Below are 26,766 nucleotides of genomic sequence, written 5' to 3' on the forward strand. Positions count from 1 at the left end.
GTTTTTCTCCTCTGATGGCTTTTCAGACTTTTTTTCATTACCACCGGTTTTAAGCAATGTGATTATGATGTGCCCTTGGTGACGTATTCTTCATGTTTCTTGTCCTTCGACTTTGTTCAGTTCCTTCGAGTGGGTTTAAGTTTGGAAAGATTTTGGCCCATATAAATATATTTTTAATCCATTCTTCTGTCCTCTCCACTCAGACTTCAATTTCACATATTTTAAGCAACCTACAGTTGTTGCACAGCTCACCGATACTCTTTGCATTTTTATAAGATTCTTTTTTGGCTCTTGTTTTCATTTTGATTTCAGCTGCAATGTCTTCAGGTTCACAAATCTTTTCTTTTGCAAGTTCTAATCTGCTATTAATCCTCTAAGGTGTATTTTTCAATTCAGACCTTACAGTTTCCATTTCTGGAAGTTTGATTTGGAATTTATTATCTCCCATGTCTCTCTTTAATTTTTTGAATACATGGCATATAATTGTAATAACTGTTTTAATGTCCCCTGCTAATTCTAACAGTTATATGAGCTCTGAGTCAGTTTCAGTTGATTATTTTCACTACTGGTCATCCCTTCCTGCCTGGTATACCATACATGGCATCCTTGGCTGGATGCCAGACATTGAGTTTTACCTGTGGTTGCTAGATAATTTTGTATTCCTATAAATCTTGAGTTTTGTTCAGGTACATAGTTAAGTTAACTTGGAAACAATTTGATACCTTCAAGTCTTGCTTTTGTGACTATGCAGATCCAAAGCAAGAGATTATTCCTCACCACTGAGGAAGGACTTTTCTGAGTACTCTACTCCATGCCCTGTGAATTATAAGATTTTCCAGTCAGGCTCTTGGGAACAGGCACTATTTCTGACCCTGTGTGGTCACCATAAACTGTTCCTTTTAATTCCTCATAGAGGATTCTTTCCCCCCAGGTATAGCTTCTTCCCTCTGCTGACTACTCCCAGAGGGATTCTCTGGGGTTCTCTCTCTGTGTAGCTCACTGCTCTCCGCTACTCTCCTGTAAACACCAGCTATTTTCATTTCCTTGGACTCACAACTCCGATCTCCTCAGGGAGCCTGCTGCACTCAGCCTCAGGTCCCCTTCCCTGTGCTTTGGGGAAGCTCTACCAAGGCAGCAAGCTGCGGCAAAGCCAGGGCTGCTGGTTTGTTTCCCATCTCTGAGACCACATTCCTTCACTGCCTCCTCTCCTTTTGAAAACCATTGTTTCCTATATATTTCATCTGTCTGCTTTGGGTAGAAGGGTAAATTCTGGGCCTTGTTACTTCATCTTGGAAGAAGAGTTGGTTCTTCCATTTTGAGATACTCTGTCAAACAATTTGCTGAACACCATGTATTTTCATGGAATCACTTAATCCTCTATTATTAAACCAATCCAAAAAGAACATTAGAGTTAGTCCAGCAAGAACTTGTTCTGAGGAAGCCTTTCTGGCTCTTCTTGATCACTAATTTTTTTCCAAAGTCTTCCTATCTTCATAGCAAAGTCTTACGACTTTCTAGAACTTTGTGAAAATGAACATTAAATCCATCTACTTTTATTTTTCTCAATCCAACTTTTTCCTTCTTTAAAATTAGCTACCTATTCTGTTGTTTCTCTGCATCATTCCTGGAAGAGTATTAATTACAAAATTACATGTGTAGTAATATCTTGATATATAATTTCTTAGCATCCTGGCAATCATTTAAAATAACAAGTTACTTTTCTCCCTTTGGGACTCTAGTTTTCTCTCAGCCATACTTGTATTCCTTTAGTTTCCTTTAGTTCCACTTAGTTTCCTTTAGTTTCCTTTCACCCCAGGTATAAGTTATAGGGGTTGGAGGAGGGGAGTGGGATGGGAGTTGACGTGTAGATGCTTTGCATTTTATCTTATGGTTCCCTTTTGAGGAATGCCATTGCTTCTCCAATTTTTTATTGTGGTTTTAAAAAAACACATTATATAAAATTTATCCCCTTAATCTTGCCATTTGTGACAATACACATGGACCTACAGGTTATCATGCTAAGTGAAATAAATCAAAGAAACACAAATACCATATGATTTCACTCATATATGGAGTCTAAAAAATAAATGAATAAACAAATAGCAGAATCAGACCCATAAATACAGAGAAGAAACATGGTTGCCAGGGGTGGAGGGATGGGCAAAATAGGTGAAGGGAAGAGGGAGACATAGGCTTCCAGTTATGAAATGAGTAAGCCACATGGATAAAAGGTATAGAACAGGAAACATGGCCAATGATACTGTAATAGCACTGTGGTGACAGACGGTGACAGATGGTGGCTACACTTGTGGTGAGCATAACATAGACCGAGTTATTGTATCAGTATGTGCTACACCTGAAACTAACAATAACACTGTGTGTCAACTATAGTTTAAAAAAGAAACAAAGAAATTTATCATTTTATTTTTAAGTTCAGTAGAGCTATGTATGTTCACACAATTGTGAAACAGATTCCTGAACTCTTTAATCTTGCAAAACTGAAATTCTACACTCTTTCAAGCAACAATTCCCTTTTTCCCTTCCCCCAGTGCCTGATAAACCACCTTCTACTTTCTGTTCCTATCAGTTTGGTTAGAGGTACTTTATACAAGTAGAATCATAACTATCTTTTTGTGACTGGCTCATTTCACTGAACATAATGTTCTCAATGTTCATCCATACTGTTGCTTCCCTGATTTTGATTCTAGAAGCCTATCTCCCATTACTTCTAATGAATATTCCTTAGTAAGTCCAGTTTCTTTACTGTCTTTTTGAAGAACAGCAGCATCTGTTTTCTCAAGCTGGATCCCTTTTCATGAAATGACTTTCTGCTTTACCTCACCTATTAACATGTAGCATTATCTCAAACTTTTTTCATGACTACTCCAGCCCACGCCAAAGTTCCCTTCTTTGAATCTCTAAAACATTTATATTCTATTTAGCACTTGACTATACAGTTTGTACTTTTACTGAATTTGCCCAGGGCCAGAAATAAGAGATTTCTTAACTAGACTGCAAGCTCCTCATACAGCGTTATGTTTCATACACTTTAATTTCCAAATAGCACAATTCTGAAAAGAGAGCAGTTACTTAATAAATACTTATGGATTTGACTTAGTTTGCAAATCAGCTGTCAGGGGTAAGGGTGCAGAGAACAGCACAGAACAGGAGATTTAATGCTACTTTTCCAGCTGGAAAAATAGTCATTTTCTCATGGTAGGAGGTTAACTTTAGGATCTAGTTACAGACAAGATAAAAGATGAAAGATAAATGGAAGGGAATAGTGGCTTGGTTTTTCCAGTCTTCCCTCCTGAACTGTTTTTTCCTTGGCTAAGAATCCTCACTCCAAAAATCTCATTGATTCCTCCCTCTCTCCCAAATATATTACGTGGACGCTTTTGATTACAAACTTAGAAGTCATGCTACTCTTGATGCTTTACTGACAAAACTATTCTCAGAACTGTCTTTGAACCTACTTCAAAACCTTCTTCACTAGGGGATTAGCTTTAATAGTCTGATAGCTGGCTAACTGTGCTTTCATTTGCTTATGCTGAGAATAACTTGACAGGCACAGACAGATAACAGGGGCTATAAAAAGGAGAACCAGAACTACTGGAGGACAGGAAAGCAACATCAGTAACAATATCTGTCCTGGGCAACAATTTACTAGCTTTCCCTTCTTCCCCTGCCCTAGTATTTTACTATAAAACCTTCAAAGCTCAGAAACTTCAAAAGAATTTTACGGTGAAACCCATACATGCTTACCTCCTAGACGCTACAATTAGCATTTTGGTATAGTTCTTGATTACAGGTCTATTACCCTTTCCTATTTACTTTTCCTGTATTACTATTACCTTTTCCTATATTACTAGTTTTCTTTATCATACTAAAATATTCCATCTAGAAAGAACAGCTAATTAGCAAACCTAGCTTAAGTGTTAAGAAAAACTTGGTCAATAAAATTGTTTGCAAAGGGAAAACTGGAAGTCTCACCAGAACTTTTATAACAACTTTAGGGAACAATATTTACTTAAGTTTTGAGAGGAAGACTGTTGCTACAAATTTTGGCTCCTATGGTTTCATCTACGCCATCTCTACTTTAAGAAGAAGATCAGAAACATTTAGAATTTTATTTAATAATAGCAAATTATTTGGCAGTAACTATTTGATAATAGCCAATGAGGTACCATTACTTTTAAGGGAAGAATTAAAAACTTCCTGGAAAGGAAAAATTAAGAGCAAAATACTTACAGGTAGTCAAATGGTAAACAAACATAATTCTTTTTTTCCCCCGATTCCTTTCAAAAGCATAGGGCACGTGCCATCAAAAAGAGAATAACAGATACACAAAACACGGTATACCCATACAACAGGATACTACTTACCAAGAGAAAAAAGTGAACTACTGATACATGCAACAACACTGATTAATCTAAAAAACATTATGTACAAAAGTAAGTACATACTGCGTGATTCCAATTACATGAGATTCTAGGCAGGCAACCTATAGTGACAAAAAGCAGCTACGTATTTGGAGGTGGGGCAGAAATCACTGCAAGACTAGGAACTGAAGTGTTCCAGAGTAATTGGGGTGCTAGTTACCCAGGCATATATATCTGCCCAAAGACAATAAACTGCACATTTAAAGTACTTCATTAAAGTGGACTTTTTAAAAAAAGACTAAAAGGAAAGGATGGAAAAGGAAATTAACCCCAATATGTGTTATTGCTATATGAATACAATTTGGATTGTAGCTCCCTCTACTGCAGCAAAAAAAAAAAAATGGCAAGGATATTTCAAAGTAACAGGCTTGAAACTAAAAAAAAAATGCTTCTATTAAAGAGTGCCAGTGAAATTCACTTTGTCTGTGTATGTGGGTATACCTACCAACTAATATTTGGATTGCACTGTGACACTGTGGTGAGTTCTAAGAGAAATTAAAAACCATGCAGACCATGGTTTTGGTCCTCCAGTGGACCAGCAGTTGAGGAGACTAGACAACATAAACACTGTAGCTAACAGCAGTGATCTGACCGCATGGGGTACGGGCTATCCCTTGTCAGCATAGGTGATTCCTTGACCCCTAGCTTCTGCCATAAATGGTGGACTGACTCACAGGGGTCAGCAGTTCCTCAAAGACCAACAGCATCAGCATCACCTGGGAACTTTTTACAAATGCAGATTCTTAGACCCCACTCAAGACGTACTAATCAGAATCTCGGGTGATGGAGCCCAGCCATCTTGTGTTTTGCCAACCTTTCCAGGTGATTCTGATATAAGCTCAAGCTTAAGAACCACTGACCTAGGTTTACCAACTTTATCCATCTTCCAACACCAGCTAGTTGGCACTATTTCTGCTCTTCTCCTTCATGTGGGCATCTGAACCTCTGATTCTACTGAAAACAAATCCAGTGTCCCGACTCCCCCACTTTTCTCAGCTTGCCTTGGGCGTTTTCTTCTTGCTTCATCAATTTCCTCACCTATTCACTGATAGCAATCTTCTAGCACAAACTTAATTTTGAGTTCAAGCCCGGAGCCTCAACCCCCCAAAATAGGTCTATTATTCTCTTTGCCCTCCTGCTCCCATTTTTGCAAGATCTTATAAAACTGCCTTTTTCAGCTGTCTCTCTTAGAATCAAATAATTCAATCCTTTATTCAACAAATACCTCATTCTGAAACAAGTATATGTGTTCCTTCCATAAATACTGGAGATACAACAATAACTAAAATATACAAAACACCCTGCCCTCATGAAATTTATATAAGTTGGGGAATGCCTATGGAAATTATATAGTATGTTAGAAGTTGGGTGCTATGGAGAAAAGTTAAAGGGGAAATGAGAGGGGGGAAAAGGGAACAAACTGAAATTTTATATAAGATGAGCAGGGAATGCTTTAAAAAATACAGTTAGAGGGGCACCTGGCTGACTCCGTTGGAAAAGCATGTGACTCTTGATCTCGGGGTCATGAGTTCGAGCTCCACAAGGGGTGTAGAGATTACTTAAATAAAAACTTAAAAAAAATACAATTAGGGGCACCTGGGTGGCTCACTGGGTTAAGCCTCTGTCTTTGGCTCAGGTCATGATCTCAGGGTTCTGGGATCGAGCCCCGCTTTGGGCTCTCATCTCAGCAGGGAGCCTGCTCCCCTGCCCCCGCCTGTCTCTCTGCCTACTTGTGATCTCTGTCAAATAAATAAATAAAATCTTTTTAAAAAATACAATTAGAAGTGACAATATATGATTAAAAACTACTTAAGAGCTGAAATTGCAAAAGTCCTAGAAGAAAACAAAGACAAAGAGCTCCTTGACATGTGTCTCAGCAATGATTTTGGGGTATGACACCAAAAGCACACACAACAAAGGCAAAAATAAATACATGGAACTACATCAAACTAAAAGGCTTCTGCATAACAGAAGAAACAATAAAACAACAAAAACAATAAAAAATGGAAGACAACCTACAGAGAAATATCTGCAAGTCATATATACAAGGGGTTAACATAGAAAATATTCAGTAACTCATACAACTCAGTAACAAAAATGAAACTGTTCAATTAAAAAGTGGGCAGAGGAGGGAGACAAACCATAAAAGACTCAATCTCAAAAAACAGACTGAGGGTTGCTGGGGGGAGGGGGGACGGGAGAGGGTGGTGGGGATATGGACATTGGGGAGGGTATGGGCTATGATGAGTGCTGTGAAAGGTGTAAACCTGGCGATTCACAGACCTGTACCCCTGGGGATAAAAATACATTATATGTTTATTGAAATAAATAAATTAATTTAAAAAAAAAGTGGGCAGAGGAACTAAACAGACATTTAAAAAAAAAAAAAAAAAGACATACAGGCACATGCAGATGTTCAACATCACTAATTATCAGGGAAATGGAAACCAAAACCACAAAGGTATCAACTCATACCTGTTAAAATGGCTTCATCAAAGAGACAAGAGAACAATGGCAGAGATGCAGAGAACAGGGTAACACTGCGCACTGCTGGAGGGAATGTGAAGTGGTACAGCCACTATGGAAAATTGTATGGAGGGTCCTCAAACATTTAAAAATAGAACTGCCACACGATCCAGCAATCCTGCTTCTGGGTATATAGCCACAGGAAATGAGAGCGGGATCTTAAGAGATATATGCATCCCCATGTTTACGGCAACATTAACTAAGCTACACGACAGCCGAGATATGGAAGCAACCTAAGTGTCCACCAACAGATGAATGCATAAAGAAGATACGGTGTGTACAAACACACATGCACACACACACACACACACACACAGAGAATACTATACGGCCATGAGAAAGAAGGAAATCCTGCCATTTCCAGCATGGGTAGACCCTGATGGCATTATGCTGAGTGAGATCAGTCAGAAAAGAAAAGACAAAGACTATATGATATATGATATCCATACGTGAAATGCTCAGAGGCCATAGTCGTGTAGAAACAGAGAGCAGAATGGGGATTACGTGCACTGGGGGACTGCACAGATGTTAGTCACAGGGGATAAAGTTTGAAGGTAAGTTCTGGGGATCTAATGTACAGCATTGTGATTGCAGTTAACAATGCTGTATTATATACCTGAAACCTGCTAAGAAAGCTCCTACACGCTCTCACAACAAAGATGATGTCAGCTGACACTGCAGGTGGTAATCACACTGCAATACATAAATGTATTAAATAATCACCCTGCACACCTTACACTTACACAACATCTTACGTCAATTAGATCGCAATAAAGCTGAAAAACAAACTACTACTTAAGAGCGTCAGCGTACAGAGGCAAACAGCCAACTTTTTCCTTACGTAACACCTATTTATTGAGTGCCTCATACACTGTGTGCTGGGTGCTAGGGAGGTGAGAGTAGTTAAAAGGAAAAGTTCCTGCAGTTATATGCTTACATTCTACTTAATGGGAGAGACAGATAAAAAAACAAACATATGTATCAGGTGGTAACAGTGCTGAAAAAAAAAAAAGCAGGGCAAGGGGAGAGCATAATGGAAAGTACAGATGATATACACACAAAGGGCCTATTTTTATGGGCAGGCACTCAAAAAAATTTCTAAGTTCCTTGACGTCAGGACTGTTCTCTCTTATATTCACAGATGCATCCCCTGCACATAAAGTAGCAAAGGCACATATGAGGCACTTTAGTATCTGTTAGATGAATTACTTCATAGTACATTGTATCATTTGTATATTCTGATCACCATTTACTTAGTAGATAAGGACAAAGAGCTCAGACACACCTAGAGCAAAGAGGTGGAATTAAGGATCCCAGGAAATGATAGCTTGAAAGAGTGAGAAATGCTGAAACTTGTATACCCATTAATTTCCTAAGAACCTGTTTGATTTATCTGTGTTCTTAACCTATAGAAAAAAATTTAAGTGACTTATTCTCGTCTGAATTATGAATTATTTAAAAATTAAAATAATTTAAGATTGACTTTTAAAAAGCCTGCTCAAAGCTTATTTCACCTATCAAGTACTATCTAAATGTTTTGTTACTTCTCAGAATATTCTCTTGATCCTAATGTTTCTGATCAGCTAATTTTCTAAAACATTTTCCTCCCTGAACTTCCAAAGCTATCTATTTGTTAAGTTAGCGCTCTAAAATGATCATAACTCAAATGCACATGCCCCTTGACCCAGCCATCTTTCTGCTAGGAATCTAGCCAATATTTACATTCATACAAACAGCAGAATTATATGTAAAAGGGTGTTCATTTAAATGTTTTTAACAGCAAAAAACTAGAATAGAACCAACTTCTATATCTAACTGTAAGTTACTGATTAAACAAATGACAATCCTCATTGGATTTATGTGTCCATATGGAAAACTTCTCTAAATAAAGAGTAAGAAGAAAAGAGCAAGTCTTGCAGAACAGTAAGTATACTATGCCTCCGTAGGGGGAAAAAGGCTATTAAAAAGATATACATTATAAATATAAATTTTTATATGTTTGGTTATACCCGGAAAACTCCTAAAAGGGATACAACAAGAACAGCTTAATAATAATTATCTCTGGGAAGTGAAACTGGATGTGGAAATAGAAACTTTCCTTTTTCATTTTTTATGTTCCACACTAATATTTAATTCACCTTGCCATATCCACATATTATTTTTATAATTAAAAAAACTATATTAAAAACAACAGTAGTCTTGATTTTTGAGGAGCTGCACAATATAGAGGAGACAGATGTTTATACAATCAATTTTAATATGGCAAGAATTAGCTATTAATTCTGTACGGTTCAACAAACATTTGTAGAGTGTATACTCAACCCAAACAAGAAACCAAGCCCTGAAGGTATTAATGTTTCCTGTAGACTATCAGGGCCAGGGAAGTCTTGTGAATATACCTAAGGATGAACTAATTCTGCCTTAGTGTTGGAGAGGCCTCAAAGACAGGGCTTTGAACAAGGCCTTGAGAAAGTAATAGGATTTTGTTAGGGATTTAAAAAAAAAAAAAAAAAAAGAGCACTGCACACAGAAGGGACAGCAAGAGTAAGGACATGGAAGTGAAAAGGCCTAACAGGCTGATACAGATCAAATGCCTGGGGAAAGTGGTCTAACAAGAGATGTGGCCGAAAAGGTACATGTGGCACTTAATTATTCAGTACAGAAGCAAAGAATGTCAACAATGTGGAAGCAAGGAGCACCTTTTTCATCAGTCTTCCTCATCTGGGGGAGTACACCTGCAGGACAGTTCTACAACAGAAACAGGACTCCTGGAGCAAAATTTATGTGAACTCAGTATTTCAATAGTTTCTTCCCCAAAGATTCTATCACTCACATCAAACAACACACACTCTCACCTCCTGTGTAAATGACTAGATCTTTAGATCATTGCCAACACCAAAACACAAATTTTTAAAATCTGAAGTGGACAGTAAAACATGGCATCTGATTATTAAGTTTACATCATTTCTCTGAGTGGGTCAAACATTTATTTTTCATTTGTTCATGCTATTTTCCATCTATATTTTCAGTGAAATGCCTTTACTTATTTTAACTTAGTATTTTTCTCTTAATTTCAGATTTTAAGTTTACCCATTGACTACCCAAATGTTTTGCAAGTATGTTTTCCCAGTGTGCCATTTTTTACTTTACAGATTTTTTTTTTCCCCCTCGTAGATGTTTTCCACTTCAAGTGGCTAAAATATTTTATCTTTTCTTCTATGGTTTCTGGGTTTTGTGCCATGCCATCTTCACTCCCAGAGTTGGGAAAAAACACTTCCTTTTTTTTTTTTCATGATTTTATTTCATTTTTTATATTCAAAGCATGATCTATATTAAGATCAGTTTTGTTATTTACCAGGGATCCAGCTGAATTCCCAGGACTTTTTCCTAGTGAACAGTTTTCCTAACATCACCTATTAACTAATTTAACTTTTCTTCAATGATCTGCACTGCTTTTCTTCAAAGATGAAATTCCCACATATAAGGGGGCCTATTTCTGAACTCTGTTCTGTTCTACTGTTCCATTTATTCTTATACCACTACTCGTAGTTAGTATAGCTTTAAAACAGTTTTCAATGGTCTTTTATATACAGAAATTGCATACTATAGGATATAAAGTAGCTTCTAATTTCTTTCACTGTCTGGAAGGGCTTGTCTCCTGCAGTGATTGTGGACTTTGCCAAACACAGCTAAGCTGGAGCTACATTTGTCAGAACCACTTTCTCTGTGTGGTTCCAAGTTAGGGCTGGCTACAGCGGCTTGTGCATGCACATGATGTGCAGGCTGCCATAAGAGCGGCCCGCACTCTGCATTCTGGGGAGTGCAGCACAGCCGTGTGCTGATAACACTGTGGACGTGCCAGGGATGGTCTGGCTCACCTTGGAGAGCGGGGCAGTGGCCCCACCTGCAGCACCTGCAGCTCCTGTTGGAGCTCCTCAGCAATTTTTCCGATTCCTAAGCCAGGCATGGATAGCCCTCTAGCAAAACGTGCCAGCTTCTTCTGCAAATTAGCTGCTTATCAAAGCTGGAGGCCGTGAGACACAGATATGGGATCTTTTGTCCTTGCGAGTTCCAGTTTGTCCTTGTTCTCCTTTGCTTCACATCTAGCTTTTTTCCCTGGCTGCCAGCCCTACTGTCCTATATGCTGTATTTTGTGCCGGGTATAATTCTAAATGCTTCGCTATCTTCACCTCTGTAACAACTCTTTCAGGTGACATTATTATTAATTCTCTTTTTACATATGATAAAACTGAGGCAGAAAATTCAGTAACTTGTCCAAAGTCACACAGCTACTAAGGGGAAAAGCTGGGATTAAACAGATAAATATGTCTGGTTGAGAATACATGGCTAGATGTTTGTATCATATAATTAACTGGGTATATAGAGAGAAGATATATTTATTAAATCCCTGAGTGACACAAAGCTAGAATAGCTAAAACATTAAATGAAAATCTCAAGAGTTCAAAATTTCAACAAATTAGAGTATGTTAAACCTAACAAAATAAAGTTAATAAGGATAAAAATAAAATAAATTTCAGAAAAATTAACCACTCCAAATATAAGAGAGAAAATAATTATCTTAGTTCATGCATTCCCTCCCTCCAACCCTGCCCCTGAAAGACCTACCACAAAATTTCAAACTACACAGACGGGGCTAGCAGAAAATAGAAAACAGTATTATCTTGCACTAATGGGAGTATAATGACCACAGCAGGGACTGGTAACCCGCCCCGGTTTAACCACATCTTAAATACAGTGTTCAGTCTAGAAAACCAAGCACTCATCTCCAGAGAAGGGAAGGAGACCGCTGTCACAGAAAGAACAGGACACAAACTTACAATGTTTAGCCTGGCAAATACAAGTATTTTTAGTGAACATTTATGCGGAAGATTGTATATTTCCAAAGGGCAAAACATGGATCACTGAATGGAATTCACGGTGAAGCAGATTTTAACTGAAAATAAGAAAGATTTTTTCTAATAAAAAAAGCTTTTGAACAGTGGCATGGGTTGGCCTTCTGAGGCAGCAAGCTGCCCATCAACTGACAAGACTGAGAAAAGACTTTATGACAAAATACTCTGTGTGTTGTAAAGAGACTTTTAGCATTGGGAATGTGTGTGGGAGGAAGAAATGGATTGTGGTGGTTTTTGTCGGACTGAATGACCTCTAAATTTTCTTGTAGCTCAAAAAGCTTTCCTTTTGATTCTAGACACAAAAACAGTCACTAAATCTGATGCAGGAAAACATGGCTAAAGTTTAATTTATTTAAAAGACTGTTTTTCTGATTACAAAAGTAAAAACAGAATGTTTTTGATGTTAAAATACATATGGAGATATTTATCTACACATCTTATTTATATCTACGTGTATGTGCACATAATAGCCTACTTAAAATTAATAGCCTTAATAGCCTACTTAATATTCTATTATGAGGAGTTCATAACTGGCTCCCTAATATCCATGTGGATGTGCCGTAATTTATTTAACTGTCCAACTACTACTGAACATGTAATAACTATTTTTAGAACAGTAATAAACACCCTTGTACATAAATTTTTTTCCATAGCTTTGACCAAGATCCTTGACATATTATATAGTTTTCCAGAATTTCGCTATTATATTCAAAGTTTGAATTTAAGAGATAGGAAGGAGGGGGAGTACACAACCCAGAGTCACAGAAAGGCACACAAAACATTGTTTCTACCCCAGGTATTTTGCCAGTGGAAGCAGACAAACTGTGGTAGTAAACTTGGTCTTTATGGTATTTCTCTTTCAATAACAAACTTAGTAAGAGGACTAGGATTCCACCTAACCTGTGATTTCTCATAACCATTTAATGTCAATACATCCGAACTCAGAAAAACAGAAATGTATCTTCAACATGTACACTTTTCTCAATTTCTGAGACCTTCCAATACAGATGCAACAGAACCAAGCCAAGATTCAGTGAGAGCTGAATTAGACCTAGGTTAATGGATGTAGATACTGAGGTACAGATACGTCTCTTGGATTCTTGTAGAATAAGGGACTTTGGATCAGCTCCTATTACACCAAAAACCAATGAAAGACAATTCTTGGAGAAAACAAGCCCATTATCAAAGAATGTATTTCTCTTCTTGCAACCAAATGCAGCAGTGGTATTATTTACCTATTTTTGTAAAACAATCCAGACTCCAAACAAAAGGCTTCAAGTTAAGCAATTTCCCCTTAGCGGAAAGCTATTCACGGCTTTTCCTTTCTTACATAATTCCTCCCCTCACCTAAAAAGCAGACTGCCTTGTATTTATTACTAATAATACACAAAATCTTCAATTGTCTAAATCTACTTTTAAAATATTCAGATAGAAACATCCTATACATTTAATTTGGAGAAAATCCCTCCGGAGTCTTCTGTCACATTCAGTCTAGACCAATAACCCTCTTGATCTTCCTTTCACTTGTTCCCTACATCCCATGTCTTCTGTTTTGGTTTATACTCAGTTTTGATAGCATATATCCTCCAAGGCATTAACTTAGATAGTAGACCTTTGAGACCTTGCATGACTTAAAACTTGGTATTCTAAGTTGGAATTAATTTTCTCTCATAATTTTGAATGAACCAATCCACCGCTTCTAGCTTTCACGACTGTTCTTGAGAAGTCTGAAGCCATCCTGATGTCAGATCATTTTTCCAAGACTTATTCTCCCTCTCTTTGGAGGCCATTAGATCTTTCCTTTACCCCAAGGGGTCTGAATACAGCATTGTGTCTTGGTATGAGTCTGTTTATATCCACTGTGCTGGAATCTTGATGGCTGCTTTCAAACTGGAAACTCACGTCCTTCACTTCTAGGATATCTTCTCTAATTATCTTGTTGTAGTCATATTTTGTTTTTTAAATAAACTTTAAAAACTCTAAGTATATATACATAAACATCAGGCTTGATAATATTTCTAAGTCAATGTGCACATTAATATTTAAAAGCCAGGCCCCTAATGTGGATTAGAAACCGTAGGCATGTTGGCATTTACTGGTGGCTGCACCACTGGGGAACAGAGGAGGATGTGGCCATTTTTCTGATGGAACCTCATGTAGCAGTAGCTCTAGTTTTTCTTCCTGTAGGCTAATTCATTTCCTAGAAAGGAACCCTCCAATCTCCTGTCTGTTTTCAGCTGTGCCTGACATCGCTAAGTCCACAGCCTCTATGATTCGACCTCTTCAGACAAGAAATCTCTAGTTTCATTCATGGTAGAGATGAAGCAGGGGTGAACCTGGGGTCTAGCTACTCCTTACATAAATTTACTTAAAAATTCTACAGTTGTCAACCCTACCACGCATCCTACAGTCTCTGGTCTTTCCAAGGTTCTGAAGCACTCGCCAGTTTGTTTTCATTAACGTCTCCCCATGCAGGTACTTTAGCTTCCTGTTTTCCATCTTCTAAAAGCAGACATCTCTTGTCTCCTGTTGATTTCTTTCTCGTTTCTTTTGTGCTTGTTCTTTACACATTCTTAGCCCTCTATAATCATTTTAATGGTTTTCAAGAGAGAGTGGAGGATAAATGCACTCTACCAAGCTAACCTGGAACACCTCCTCTGTAACACGTAGGCATCTTCAAAGGATCAGATATATGCTTTCTTTTCTCTACATCCTTAAAAATCTTCCTGAACTTGTATTTTTAGCTCCAGACCTGTATTTTCAAATGTCTCTTGGGAACACATGGCAAAGTAACCCATTATCTTTTCTGGAAATCTATTTATTCTTGCAACTTGGTGTCATAATCCTTACAGTTACCCACACTAAAAACTTTAATGTTATCTCCTACCCTTTCTTCTTTCCAAATCTCTCTGTATCTCATAAGATACTAGCAACCTTCAGTTACACTAAAGAGTGCTTGTATCTCATCCTTAATATTTCATTGTCTGCCTGATAGCTACTCCCCAAATATGAACTCATCCACTCTATTCATCTTGCTCTCAGGTCTGGTTTAAATGCCACCACTTTAATGAAGTCTTCCTTTATGTTTTCTAGGTTAAGTAAACTCTTCCTCCTCCAGAAAACTTGCTCACTTTATTAACATTTCTCTTATGCACTTACTATTTTTAACATTTTTTTTACAAATCTGCACGTGTTTTATTTCCTCTAATAGAACATAAGAGTTTTAAGGAAAGAGGCTTTGAAGGAATCTATCTCTGACCTTACTGATTACATAGTTTCTATTGTGCCATCAGTATATATGCTATAGGAATAAACAAATCGTCAACTACAAAGGGAAGCAAGGAAAGAGGACACAGCATCTTATCTTCTGGAGGAAAATGTCTACCTACAGCTATAGTCCATCTAGATATAGTATATCATCCCAACAATATATAAAAGGTTAAATGGCCCTCAACTAGGTCAAGACCACAGGCTTTTACACTTAACTTTGCCACTGCCAAGCTAATCAGCTGCCATCTCTGGTAGCTAAAACTAGTGGATTATTGCCCTGTAATGAATTAACAATAAATCTGAACCACTAGATAGAACAGCAATCTTCAGTTAACAGTTACTCAGCTTCTGACAAAATCCTGTTTAGTTAGTATTTGAGAAAAATCTAGGAAATCATACTAGTCTTCATTGCTCTATAGAGTTTTAAGCTCTATCTTAATAGTAAGAAAACATAAACCTATATTAGTTTTCAAAGAAATGTCTTGATTCAAATGCCACAAGTTTTTATAAAGAATAAGTCACATTAAGAGTCTGACATCTTCTATAACATCAATGTTTGAAGACATTTGGCATTTTGTACTAGGTTGAACCAAGTAAAATTGCCAGTATTCAACTCTTTTTGACCTATAATAAGGGCATTTTTATATGCTTCATCTAGTAGTTCAGTCTTTAATAATGAGCTATCAAATTAAGTCATCTTATAATTTAGCGGTTAAAAAAAATTCAGTCTCATTTGTTAAAGTAATACATTCTCCCAACTCACAAAGATGAGAATGACACTGAACAAAATGCTTTCTTTTTGCTTTAACTACCAAGAAGCTTGGTGCTGAATGTAGTATTCAACTGTGATAACTTCCTCAGTCTAGATGTTGTTATAATTACCTGTAGGATTGATTGTCCTTGTTTGATTTTTTTCATTTTTATTGATCCAAACATATATATGTGTTTTTCTGGAAGTTGAGTATTATAGTTAGTGTTGTAGTTAGTATTGTTTTGTGTGTGTGTGTGTGTATGGTATAGTGTGTATGTATGTGTGTGTGTCTCTCTCTCTCTCTCTCTCTCTATATATATATATATATATATTTATAAATAAATAAACTAGTTACCTAGAGTGCTGTGTTCAAATGGATTCTTTCTGAACTTGGCAGTGAAAGTATCAAGGTGGTCAACTGGTGATCTGGAGATATTCCATACATGTACTGGAAAGGGAAAGTCAGCATGGCACATATTTGCAGCCCTATCCCATGTACTAAAGTACTCAAGGTCTATATTGATGAGGAATTGGAATTATGAAAGCCAATCTGTAATAGGTGAGATCTGAATTTAGAAATAAGAGAGGGGAATTGATAGAAATCATAAAGGTATTCCTGCCAGAGCCAATGAAATATGAAATAGGCAATGAAATGCAAAGGAATATATATATTCCATATATATATTCATATATATATATATATTTGACTATAGCTTGATTTAAGGATAGAATCTACAGTAAAAGAAATGAGAAATGAAGCTAGAGATGAGCTTTTTGAGCAGAAGAGTGATGTGAAGAAAACGGTATACGAATGTTGAAAATCAAGTAATTTCTTTTTAAGACTAGAAGAAGCCTCAAAATCAGCATTTGACCACTACTACAGTAATAGTTCGTTGAGCAAGATGCTAATAACACTGGGTGAAAGACTATTGGAAAAAGGATATTTACCCAGTCAGGGAGTTACCGCTCCACAGATCACTTGTCACTCACAAAAATAAGAAAGATTCTTTACGTTAATCGAATCTAACCTTATGATCAAACTTGGAGTCACCAGTAACGGGCTAACCTGTTATCATGTGCCTCTTTAGAGGATGCAATGAGGACACATCATCTATACAATATCATGCCCAAAACATTTAACCTAAATCCGATCACGAAGAAACAAAGCACAACTATCTAAACTAAAGGACATTCTCCAGAGCAACTAGCCTGAACACTTATGTTAATGTCATAGAAGACAGAAGCAAAACAGAACACTGCTCTAGGTTAAAGAAAACCAGAGAGACATGACAACCAAGTGCAACAAATGATCCTTATTGGATCTGAGACTGAGGTTAAAAATAAAGTTATAAATACATTTTTTTGAACAAATGAAATGACAGTTTATGAAGCATTCAGGAATAGACAGACAGGAAATTTATGAAATTTAAGAGAGGGTTTCAAAGGATATTTACTTTGTAGGTCCTTAGGGAAGCAGACACATTTCAAGTCTCCACCTTCTTCCAGGTCAGTTTATAGAGCTCTGCCTGGAGTTCTGAATAAACTCAAGTAATAGCTGTCTTTTTTTTTCCCCTCACTCTTCCTTTTATGTATATCTTTAGAGGAAACCTCACAGGGAGGATGCATGACTATGATCATATATCCTCTAGGACCTTTAAAACTCCATGATTATTCTGAACTGATATCATTAGCCAGAGCAGGGAGTTCAGGTGTGGTCCCAGGACCAGCATCATGAGTATCAGATGAGAATCCATCAGAAATGCAGATTCTTAGGTTTGGCCTTAGACCTACCAAATCAGAAACTCTGTGGGTATGGCCCAAGTGATGCATGTTTTCAGGAATCTTCCAGGGGATTCCAATGCACACCACAGAGCCAAGTACAAAATGAAGGTACTAAACTCTTACTTGACAAAATATCTACCTCATAGTTAAAGTCATTCTTCTTGAGATGCAGCTAAAAATTTAAGACCCAATTACATAAAAAGATATTTGTAATAAAACCTAGTGTAACACACCACACAGTCATAATTCATCATGTAGTGATCATACAGCAAAACAAGCCCACAATAAAAACTTTTTAAAAGCATCTACTTACTTTAATGTTTCAGCAAGAAAGAAACTCTGCTGTACATCATCATGTGTGGGAGTAGAAGAATACACATCCTTCACCCCAGAAAATCCACCACTGACTCGGCAATACTTTTCAATAGCCTGTGAAAGAGATCAGACAAAACAATCAACTCCATAGAATATCGAGTTTTGAACGACAAATTAAGGAATCATAGTCAAAAGTTCACAAAGATCTATGTAAGAATTTGACAGGTTAAGAATAAGATTTATTATCAAATGGAAATATTCTCACACTGGAAAAATTAACCAAGGTATCCTGTTTCCTGTGGAACTTTTCCCTCTCCAAAACTCTTTAATCTTTTAAAAACATCTTACATTTTCCTCACTTGGGAAAGTCAAGTTTGGACTACTCACACTGAATTAGAGACCTGTCTAGCACAATAAACCCTCATTAATTTTGACAAACCAGGGGAGGTTAGTTTGAATTAAATTTTAAAGACTTTTTTTTCACTTCTAAGAATAAACAATCCAAAACATGCTTTGAAAAAAGTATTACCTAGGAGCTCTCCATAGTAATAGCAATGAGGTAATATTTACTGCAAGTGTACTGTATGACAGACATTATATTACAATCCTACAAGTTAGGCATTACAGGTGGTACCAAGTGGCAGGATGTACCCACCCACATAGCTGTTACAATAATTACAATATTAAGAGCTAACCATTATGAAGTTTTTGCTATGTGCTGGAGGGTCTTGTAAGGGCTTTATATGTATTAACATTAAAATCTCTAACAACCCATGAGGCTGTCTCAATAGGCTCTACTTCAGACAGGAAAACTAAGGCAAAGAGTAGTAATTTGCTCCACACTATTAACTACTGTGCTCTACTGCCCAACTGTGAGCTAAAATTCTTAATTTAGATCTCTTCTTGCATCTCTGAACGTGTCTAAATAAAATACATGGAATCAAATGCCACCCACTCAAACCTGTTTTTAATTCAAAGCAAGCAAATATCCTGCTTATGCAGGTCTATCACTACAAAAATAAGCCATTCACGAGAAGTTGAATCACATGTGGTTCTTTTCTTTCTCTGCTCTACATAACCCCGAGACACTGTCATATGAAGGTACAGTTATTTAATCATTACCGCCATGGCTTCCTCTTCCTCATCTTGTCACCTTTCTTATTCTTCTGGTTTTCCTCTTTTCTAATGAAAAGCTAATTAACACTGGAAGTTTTTATTTAATCAAGCTGTTCATTTTTATATAGTTCCATTTTTACTATAGCTGGGTTTTAAAAGTCTTCTTACCAAAGAGTTTGGTACTTTACTCTATCTAAATATATTTTTTTAAAGACTTATTTAAGAGAAAGAGAGAAAAAAAGAGAGGGGAGAGAGTGCATGTGCACGTGCAGGGGGAGGGGCAGAGAGAGAGAGAGAGGAAGAAAGAGTCTTCAAGCGGACTCCCCACTGAACATGGAGACCAACACAGGGCTCGATCCCAAGACCCTGAAATCATGATCTGAGCTGAAATCGAGAGTCGGCTGTTCAACCAAATGAGCCACCCAGGGTCCCCTCTTATATAAATATTTTAAACATATTTTGAATTCAAGAGTTTTTAAATGCCATGTTCTGTGCAACGATCATGTGTCTTTACCACCAGAAAACTATCAGAGCAATTTAAGGATACTGTGAAAGTAGCAGGGAGGCATGACTAAATCTTTAAGTCACTTAGAATAATTTCTTGAAGGCAAGTTTTCATGCAAATACACTCAAATTTGGAAGTCTGAAGATATGAATGGAATAGCTAAAGCTACAGAAGATATACAAGATACTATTCTTCTGTCTCAGTCTGTCTTCCCTTTACCTTCTTCATATCCAACACGGATATGTCCAGTGATGGACAAGAAAGCAACTTCTATTTAAAATGTGAATTAAGATATGAATCTTCCTCTTTTATCTCCATCCCTGCCTTTCCTCATCATGGCATCTTCTGAAACTTGAATTTAAAGCGTAATTATTTCAGTTCACATTCTTTATACTCTGGTTGTGAAACCTTCTTTTTACATAAATTGGTCTACATTCTGCCCTAAAACATATCTTGCACATTCTTACCTAAGATATTTACTAACATTATTTACCTCTCCTACAATGTCATAATTCTGTCTAGGCTGCAACCTTAAGTTAAACAATTGGAATATGAATATTCATCATAATTACTGTTGTCATAATTAGTATATCTCAAAGAATAAAACACTCCCTCACTCCCAGGAATATGCTATACTTTCATGAAAAGACTAATATTTTTCTTCCTCTCTAGGTAGTGACAGCCATGGAGTTCTCTGGAAGGCTAGGATTTTAAGAAAAAAACACTTGACTTCTTTACTTACTAACCAGTAAAAATGTCTCATAAATAGATAATAAACAGTCTTTCAATCTAGAAAAATTTTAACAATCCACTGATTCTTCTTACGATGGTCCACTAAGAAATTACTTGGAACACAGGCTGAAGTGAATAGTGGGTAATCTACCCCAGCTGTGAGTCTGGGCAGTTTTAGGATTTTTTTTTCTTTTCTAGAGATTAAGCCTTAATTGGCAAGTAAAGAAACCATGTAATCATACTGAAACCCATAATGTCTTTTAAATGATTTTTCATTATTCAAGAAGAATAATGAGTGAACATCAGTAGGAAAACAGTTTTAATCAAGAACTAAACTGGATTCTAAGGTTTACTTCTACCGCTTAAGGAACTTAAATTAAGGGGCCCCTGGGTGACCAGTTGGTTGAGCAAAAAATCATGACTTCAGCTCAGGTCATGATCTCAGGGTCCTGGGATCAAGCCCTACAACAGGAACAGGCTCTGTGCTCAGTGGGGAGTCTACTTAAAATTCTGCCTCTCCCTCTGCCCCTCCCTCCCCTGCTCGCCCTCTCTCTCTCAAATAAATAAAATCTTGAAAGAAAGAAAGAAAGAAAGAAAAGGAAAGGAAAGAAAAAAGAAAAGAAAGAAACGTGCAACTTAAATTGAGTAACAGAGTTTTTGCATCAGATAAATAAAGCCACACTACAATTACTGAACATGAGGTAACATGGATGAGGACATGTGGCTCTGTGGGCAGGCTTGATTTAATGCTCTTGCACATAAAATGAAATATTGGCTTATTTACCAGTGCTGCTTCCCAGCCCCACTGCCTATATCTTGGATCGTGAGTGAATCGCCATAGGTACCAATAGGTTTCAATTACTTCTGGACGGAGGATGTAATACTTTTCAGCCTGCCGGACTGCCACAGCCTCTACTGCACCGTCAAACTTGAATGATTCAGGACCCAGCTTTAATGCTGTAACATGACAAAAGAAACAAATGAGCACAATAAACCATTTGTGTTTGTTTGCTAGAGCTTCTTTTTCCCCTGAAAGAATGGGGTATAATGTAAAGTTATGTTCATTTTGTTTTATTTTTATTGTGGCTGTTTTGCAAAATCAGTGACTTTAAAAGATCCACATTTGGTTTTCTTATACTAGCCTTATAAATATTCTTATTATCCTAACATGAAATATTTCTCATACATAATGCACATCAACATACCACTAAATCCAACTATACTGACAAGAGTCTAGTAATCCTCTGGCAACAAATGCAAAGCTAGACATAAGCACATTACAAATTCTGTTCTGTTCAAAAATAAAATGAGGCAGATAATTGTACTGTGCAGATTTTTTTTAAGTCAGAACAATTTTAAAGTCCTTTTAAATATAACACACATATGTAAGAAAACATTTTAGAGCTCAGATCTTGAATTAGATTAAGGTGTAGATTATACACTTTTCAAGCATCCTACAGTATATAAAAAGCAATATATTTTCAAACTTAAAGCAGTTTTAAAGATAAACTATTCTCTCCTATGGCCCCTGTATATATAGTAAGGAAGAGATTCAAACTGTCAATCACCAAGAATTTCATCAGAATTGCCCATTTATCAATTTGAATAAAACAGGGTCATTACATATATATTTCAACACTACATATTATTTTTTGAATGACATGATTTCCATTAAGGCTAGAATACAGCACTACATTAAAGTCTTTTCAATAACCTCTTTCTAATCACACCAAGCACCTTAACTCTGATCAATGTGAAGTCATCTTCCACTGGGATGTTGGGCTCACACATAATTCCATTCTCAGCTGCCATTTTTCTTTCCTTTTAGGGGTAGTTTCAAGGTCTCTCATCTCTTCCAAAAAATGCTAGACATTTTTATATTTTCTCAGAAAAGAAAAGGTAAAACAAGAACTATAATGCTGGTAGACCATAAACAGAACCATGCCACAGTTGCTGGCACGACATGGGTTGCTGTAGCAAATTTCAGCACTACAAGGGAGACACTATAAGCTCTAAGTAATCCCATACAAATGTGAAAATCAAGTCTTTCTCACTAACCATCACCTCCAAGAAAAAACACAAAACCAAAAGCCTTGTACCAATGGTTGATAGTTCTACTAAAAGCAAAATATGTGATCCAGAAGTGTTTACCGCTAAGTCTAAGAGAACTAAAGCAGAACTCAAGCAAGAAATTCTCAACCTGAGGGTCATGAACTCTGTGACAGGCTCTGGAAGAAGAGAGTGTTCTGCCAAGAAACCTGTGAAACCATATGCATAACTCTGTGTGCACATAAAGCTTTTACCAGCTAGCTCTTCAATGGGATTTGAGGTTAGGATTAACCAACAACTCATCAATATTTTTTGTTAAAGAACTTCTATCCTGTTTATTAACAAGGTCAGCATATGATCAAATATGATTTGGCATTTAATAAATGTTTTTAAAATGATGATAAAAGTCAAATACCATAAGCAATGAGATGATGGCAATCCAATAAAGAGTAGAGGAAGTCATTTTATCTGAATTTCTTATGTTTTTCCTTTCTCAAAGAATAAATGGTAAGAGGTGATCATATGGAGTTTTCAAATGTTAATCTTAAGGCTAATGTTAAATTAGACAATAACTTCTATAATGATAATATTGCCTGAACTGGAAGTAGAAATTGGCTGCATGATACTAATGTTTTAAACTTCTCACTAAAAATTCTCTCTCTCTGACTGGCCATTCACAACTTCACAAAAAAGACATACCAGAAATAGAACATATCCGCTTTGTGAGAAGTTGGTAAATAAGAATGTACAAGCCTAAATTATGTACCAATTATACCCATTAGGCTGGTCAAATCACTGGTTTTGTGTTTCTGAGGGCATTATTTCTTAGGTGTTCCTTTGTTTAAGAATTATAAAAAATAATTTCCTAATAATCTTGCACTTAATTTCTATTTTCTAGCTTAAATTTCCCATTTACATTTGTACTTCACTTCTAGAAGGAAACTAACTAATCCAGCAAGTAAAAATGAGTTGCAACCATAAATAACGTAGTACCTGGGTAAAAAGAACTCTAAGAGGATGCAAAAATCATGTTATGTAAGCAAACATAAGAGACATGCACAAATAAAAAAAATCAGAATAAAATATCAAATGTGACAAAGGTCAATATTAAGACAGTGAAAGATACATTTAAAGAAAGCATAGATTAGTTTGTAAGGCACAGAGCTCTTCCAGATAGGTAGAGTCTGTAGAGATGGGAAAAATAAGCATCTTAGGTCAAGAAAAGAAAACCAGCAAAAGATAAAAAAGCATGAGGAATATACTGGGACAGGTGATTGGACTTCAGTTTCAGAAGGCTAACAGTAAAGGAAGAACTTAAACTATTTCCCTATTAACTTCCTTTAAGGAAGTAAAGAGTTATGTCCAAAACTCCATGTCCAATGGATCTCTTGTCCATTGAATATACGTATGTAAACATTAAAATTTCTCCCAAAATGTAATATATTGCACATGGTCTAGGGAAGACCTTAGCCAACTTCAATAAGAAGTAAATTAAATTAAGTAACAGTCATTATTTTATTCATGTTCAGGAGTTTTGGGGTTGTTTTTGTTTTAAATCTAGAAATGGTGGGGGGGGACAGTACTCTATTTTGAAAGTCTAAGATCTCATTTGGCACCAATTCTGCCTTATATCTCAGAATAAACTAAAATAATGTATCAATCTAGCATCCCATGTAGATACAATAGGTCTGAAACTACACTAAGTTACTACTCAGTTTCATGAACAGATTCAGCAATGTTTCCTACAAACCTAGTTAAATTATTTAGCGGAAGACCATGCTCATCAAGAAGATGAAATATGAGGACTACCAAATTTTGCATTAGTATTAATTCTAACTCCAATAATAAATGAAAGTTAAATTCCAAAGTCTTTATGGTATGAATTCAGCTAGAATCACTGCTAAAAAGTGAATGGATATTTTTAAATAAGCCGGCCAAAAAATTCTAGCACAGCTATACCAAAACACAGGAGATATAATTACCAAGTGGAAAGGAAGCAACACTAGGACTGTACCGCTTAATTAAAGGATTTAAGTCGAGATTAAAGATATGTAAAAACAGTGAAAGACTTGAAAATACAGGACACAAATCAAACAGTTATCTTTTGGGGCATACCACGGCAAAGAAGGTCACAAGCTCACTGACTTGCCATGTGAGAGTGACCATGAGAACCAACACACTGCGGAAGACAGGGCAGGTATTATTGTACCAATTTTTTGCAGATGGAGCACCTGAGTCTTAGGCAGGTTAAACGAGTTGTCTAAGGCTCGCAGATTATAAATAGTGGAACACGGGGTTTTTCAATCCTAGGCACATTTCCTTTCTACAGTATCATAGTACTTCGTATCAGCAACAGCAATGTCTATGAAATGTGACAGTCAGGGAATCCTCTCCTAACTCCGGTATTCTATAATTCCTCAAAGGTAGGAAATAGGACTTATTCACACTTTCATCTGTAAGCATCCAGTGTAAGGCTTGGCACATCAGAGGTGTTCACGTTTAATGGAGTGAATAATTAATGAGAACAATAGTATATCATATTTTTAATATGTCTACTCTATAAAACCCTACAATTTTACATCTTTTATTTCATTTGTGGTCAAAACCTGCATAACAAGTCTCATTATCATAATAAGCATACCAAATATCCATTGTGGTCCTCAGTGTTTTACTGATTTTAGCTGTATTTTAAATATATACTTGATACTCTATATGGTCAACATGTTAATATAATTTAGCTTCTATTTATAATTACATCATCAACTTTTTAAGTACTATATACAAACACTAAACCACTCCAAAATAACATCCACTTCAATGTCCTTTTGGAATCCCTGAGTTACTGAGGGAACTAAAAGGTCAATTTCACCATAAGTTCAATTACTTATTATATAAATCCTAAAATGGAAACTCAGTTATTTCATAAAAGCAACTCAACTTCTGAAATTACAAACAGAAATTACTAGTTTTTAGTCTTTCTGTGAACTCATTTTCCATTATTTCATATAGAAACACTTTTTTAAAACCAGAAAAAATCTTGGAAGGTCTATTTTAGTATTTCTCAATCCTTTTTGAAGCTTGTTAAAAACCCTGATTGCCTTCTCTCTCCATGAAATTTAGATTAACCAACAACTCATCAATATTTTTTGTTAGAGAACTTCTATTCTGTTTATCAACAAGGTCAGCATATGATCAGATATGTTTATCTATCCATGACTGTATATATATCTAGTCTTTATATATTTAAAAAAAAAAAAAAAGAATTTTTTTTTCCCCACCCCCAAAAACAATCTTTTTCACCACTGAGAACCATCTCATTTTCCAGGTAAGGACACTGCAACCCAGAACTATTACATAGTATTACATATTTGCCTAAAGCAACAACAGAGGATCCTTTTTGTCTAAGGCACAATCAACCCCAAAATTATTGGTGAATTGACTAAGAGACTACTAAAAGACCCAGATACCAATTATACATTCAATATAACTACTATTATTTTTTGGTCATTCTTATTTCCACAAGAGGATATGCAAGGCAAGTAACCCCAATCAGCCAATTCTGTGCTCTTTTAAGTAACTAGTTTTACAGAAGCTGAAATGAATGGCTAAAATGAATTCTTACTATATTAAAATAAATAATGTCATTCCACACATCCTCAAATGCCCCACCTGACATCCTTAAAACAATTTCTTAAAAATCTTTATTAATAAAATCAGTAGAATTCAGAATAATTTTTAAAAATGATGAACACATTTCTAGAATTAAAACTAAAATTCTTAAAAAAAATGATTTATTGTATTAGAATAACTATTTTTAAGTGAAAAATGCCTATATATTTTCCTTCTAATTCCTGGATATATTTTTAACTTAGAGGTTGTTAATCTAAGTGGTTAGTGTTATTAATACTCTTACCAGTTCTGTCATATGACTCATGACATGTACGTGCAATTTCTGCCCCTAGTTCTAAATAATGACCAGCTTTATCCATTCTGGAACCATCTGCTCCCAGTGCAAACATTCCCCCAGCAAAACAGGCCAAATGCCCCATCTTCTTTTCCAAGTGCCCGTTTTTCCATTCTCCAATAAAGGTGAGACCTCCTCGGGATTTCTTAATAAGATGTTTCTCTATAGCCTGTAAGAAAGTAGAAATTCAAAATTTTAGAAGCAAAGTGTTAGTATTCAAACTTACTACATTCTTCCAGTTATCATAAAACCTTAATAGGTAATAGGATATTCTACAAATCAGTAACTTTTCCTAACTGGAAGAGTTAATTCATAAAAAGTAAGTTTTGGAGAGCAGACAAGTCACACAAAATCTTGAATACCGCATCACTACTAGGATAAAGACAAGGTGGGAGAGAGAA

General features: G+C 36.2%; 1 protein-coding gene across 1 annotated transcript in view; it reads right to left on the reverse strand.

Annotated features, from left to right (window-relative positions):
• Positions 1 to 26,766, reverse strand: part of MAN1A2 (mannosidase alpha class 1A member 2) — a 188,526-nt gene that overhangs the window by 8,547 nt on the left and 153,213 nt on the right. The window contains exons 10-12 of the mRNA XM_080801162.1: positions 26,315 to 26,534; positions 21,137 to 21,309; positions 17,998 to 18,113 (exon numbers count right to left, since the gene is read on the reverse strand). Of these exons, the coding sequence (XP_080657288.1) occupies positions 17,998 to 18,113; positions 21,137 to 21,309; positions 26,315 to 26,534 (509 nt within the window). The remainder of the gene's footprint in view (positions 1 to 17,997; positions 18,114 to 21,136; positions 21,310 to 26,314; positions 26,535 to 26,766) is intronic.

This window comes from Martes martes (assembly GCF_963455335.1).
Source record: "Martes martes genome assembly, chromosome: 4".
Lineage (NCBI taxonomy): Eukaryota > Metazoa > Chordata > Mammalia > Carnivora > Mustelidae > Martes > Martes martes.